The following is a 3,420-nucleotide window of genomic DNA, read 5'->3' as shown; positions in this document are numbered from 1 at the left end:
TTGTGGTTCTCACAGCACTAAAATGAACTCAAAACAGACAAATTTTGTCAAAATTGGGGGAAGCAATTGTGTTGCTGCTTCAATTTTGACATGAATGACTTCTTACTGAAGACTTGAGAATATTAGATCTGTTAACATCACGTTCTGTTTCCTCACCAGAGCAACGGGGAGGCAGGGATACTACAGCTGCTGAATGCCTTTAATTTGGTTTCTCTGCATGTTTATGATTCAAGCCTAACTTCCATTCACCTCCACTGGGATGGTAGCAGCTGTCTCAATAATAAAATAAAAATGATTTTCCTCACTAAGTATCATTTGGGGAAAATTAAGACTTTTTTTTTTCCTCATACCAGTATATGTTTTCTCCTTGCCTTGACCCCCTTTGGGCAGCGCTCATAAAATATGAATCTGCTACCTTCGTTTGACGCCTGCTCTGATGCGCCAGCAAATTACTTTTTCCCCAGGAAACAAAATGTCATTGTGACCATTTAAAGGTTCTACTTCGGTCACCTGAGAGAGTTAGAGGTAATGTTGGCAATTAGAGCTCATTTCACCCGCCATCCACCCCACCCCCATGTCTTTCCTTCATTCTCCATGTTAATTGGTTGTTAGCACCATCTTTTGGTCAAAAAAGCCATTAACAAAAGTTTATTCATTTATTAAATCTTTTCTCATTTAGTACTTTATTTCAACACTTTATACAAACAGCAAATATTAAAAAATAGATTTAAGTTAAGTTTTTCACATATTTTTGTAAACTTTCAGTGGAAGTGTGTGTGTGTGTTCATAGAAACAGAAATTCTTTGAAAATGTGTTTTCACTAAGACAATATGTGTGTCATTTGCATTAGCCTTTATGCTCCTCCTCTGTGTTGTCTTTTTTGATGGGAAATTCCAGCGACGTCCTGAACCGAAGGGGCACCTTGCGCTCTTCGCTAATTGGTTGTTTGGCCACGGGGGCGTGGATTCGAAGCTGCCCATCATCCATCAGGGAACAGGAAAGGCCGGACAGATCCAGGTGAGCAGGCAGGTCGATCCTCTGCACGAATCCCATCTGAGAGGATGCTGAAGCCGAGAAGGAGGCGCAAGAGGAAGGGGAGGAGCTGCACTGGCTTTCCTCTGCTCCAGCCTGCTTCATTGCCACTACAGCTAGGCTCCGCCCTTCCAGTTTGACAGTGATGTCACTCGGGGCGTAACCACGAGCGTCCAATGTCACCAGGAGATCGCAGTTGTTTTCACTGGCCTGTTGGGTGTTTTTGTGCAGTTCTGTGCTGCTGGGTGACTTCCTCTTCTGCTCTTTACCATCACACAGCCTGAAAGAATCAGATATGTGGATCAGAACCAGAATCATGCCCACTGACATGTCTGTCAGTATGGAGGAAAGCAAAACCAGCTGTAGATCTGAGCTCACACCAGATGAGGTGTATCCACCACTGAGACTCTCAGTCGCTGTACGTACCTCGTCAAGTTGGAGAAAATGATTGGAAACTTGCAAAGTTTGAGGAGCTGGGGTCCCTCGTGGAGCTCCCTCAGGAGGCTGTCAGCCAGCTTGGCTCTTCGGTTGAAGAAGTCTTGCTGCAGAGAGGACAGAGCTTCAGAACGAAGAGGCCAAAGCAGCTGCTCTTGGCTGAGGAAAGGATCATCGCCGAACAGGCTGGTCAAAGCTGCATACTGGGACATCATGACAGTGTCGGGAAAACAGTTCCTGAACAAAAGTTTTTTTTTCGTTTTCTCTGACTTGATATTTTATAAGTTCCCCAGCTTCTTCAGTGTGACTTTTAGACTGGGATTGTAAGCAGTAGTCCTTTATATATCCCAGCTGCTCTGCCATGTCCCTCCCACCATGCTATTAAAACCCATGAGCTCACTGCTATTTGTTATGTGCCAGCAAGGTCAGGAATGCCCTGCCACTCATCAAAAAGCTAAAGACAGCAGATGAACAGATCCTGTTAGTGAACATGTGGCCATGTGCACACAACACAGAAGACATCCTATTTCTGAGTTTGCATTCATAGAGTCTGATTCAGATAGGTTTTAAAGTGTGCTGCAGTATAATAATATCTGGCAGGATAGCTAAAGGAACTGAAGTCATTAAGTGAAAAAATCCCTACCCAATTTTTCTGACAAACATTTCTCTATTAGATACCTTCTTTTTGTTGACATCAAACAGCAATGTCAAACATTTCCTCCAATTTAGTTCAATTCTATTTTAAATCTTGATATCCCACTGGAGTGCCATGCAGCTAAACCGATTGAGCAAGTATTCCTTGTAAAGAAGCTGAAAATCCTCATCACAATAGAGGCCTTGGTCTGCTTCAGCCTGTAACCCTTTGCTTCACGTCCCCTCCTTCTCTTTCTGCCCACTTCCCTGTCCTCTCGCCACTGTAATTAATGGCCACAAGAGCCCACAAACCCTTAAAAAATAACAGGACTACTCGATAACAACATTGACCGATGTATTGAGCCAAAATATAATTGTAATAAAAGACCGTACATAAAGAATGGATGTAATCTCCTGGCCTGTGAAGACAATGCAGAGGCACCTTTAATCTACATTGATTTAAAAGCCCAGCTGGGGCACCCTCTCCCCTGTCAGCTGATTAGATGAGCCCTAAAGGAAGTCAGGGTTTGTCCTAAACATTCTATTTCTTACATACACATGTTTTAAAACTATATCCCAAACACTGTTAGACGAAAAATTTTTAAATAGATATTATAGTTACTTACTTATGTAAGTTTTATTCACGTATTTGACCATTTACTGAAAATGACCATGACTGATATGTGACGTAGCACTGCTCAGCATGTCCTGCATCACTTTTAACTGTGACTATTTCTAATCTTGTTCACTAAGTGATGACAGCAAACTTTGAACCAAGTCATGTGACCAGGACACTAATACCAGATGAGACTTTTGATAAATGATGACTCTATTGGTTCAGATGTTTAATCAAGTCATCTGCAGGATGTTAAAGTTTGTATCTTGCGGTGCAGGTTGCTTTTTTGTTTAAATATGTGAATGCATCAATACATGTGACTTGTTATGTGTTTTAGATAAACTCACTGGTAGGCAGAGTTTGTTTACTTGTGGACTGAGCCAAGCTTTCTCTCTTGTCATCAGCCTTTTTTGAAAACTAAAGGTAGCCAGCTGCTCTCCATGCTTTCTATTCAAATACATAAAATTCCTCAGGGGAGGCTAAAATTCAAAATGTTGAAATATTCTTTTAAAACATGCACAGTTTTCAGGATAAATCAGGACATATTCGATCATCTATGGTCCTTTGTGTTGTTTCAAAATGGAATGACCAAAAGATTCTTTTCACATTGTTTACATGGTGTTGGATATGTGTAGGCCTTCACATCTACTTGAGCAGATATAAACTGACACAGCCATGCATTCTCTTCAGCAGCTGTTCAGAGG

The 3,420-nt window shown here is 41.6% G+C and overlaps 1 protein-coding gene across 1 annotated transcript; it reads right to left on the bottom strand.

Moving 5' to 3' along the window:
- Positions 1-642: 642 nt before the first annotated feature.
- hspb9 (heat shock protein, alpha-crystallin-related, 9) lies at positions 643-1,797 on the bottom strand. Its single transcript, XM_075453972.1, has 2 exons — positions 1,459-1,797; positions 643-1,312 (listed from the first exon to the last, which is right to left on the bottom strand). Exons 1-2 carry the CDS (start codon positions 1,680-1,682, stop codon positions 847-849), a joined length of 690 nt encoding a protein of 229 aa, XP_075310087.1. The 5' UTR covers positions 1,683-1,797; the 3' UTR covers positions 643-846.
- Positions 1,798-3,420: the final 1,623 nt, after the last annotated feature.

Source organism: Odontesthes bonariensis, chromosome 21 (assembly GCF_027942865.1).
Source record: "Odontesthes bonariensis isolate fOdoBon6 chromosome 21, fOdoBon6.hap1, whole genome shotgun sequence".
Lineage (NCBI taxonomy): Eukaryota > Metazoa > Chordata > Actinopteri > Atheriniformes > Atherinopsidae > Odontesthes > Odontesthes bonariensis.
The sequence above is the reverse complement of the archived record's forward strand: the minus strand, read 5'-3'. Positions and strand labels throughout refer to the sequence as shown.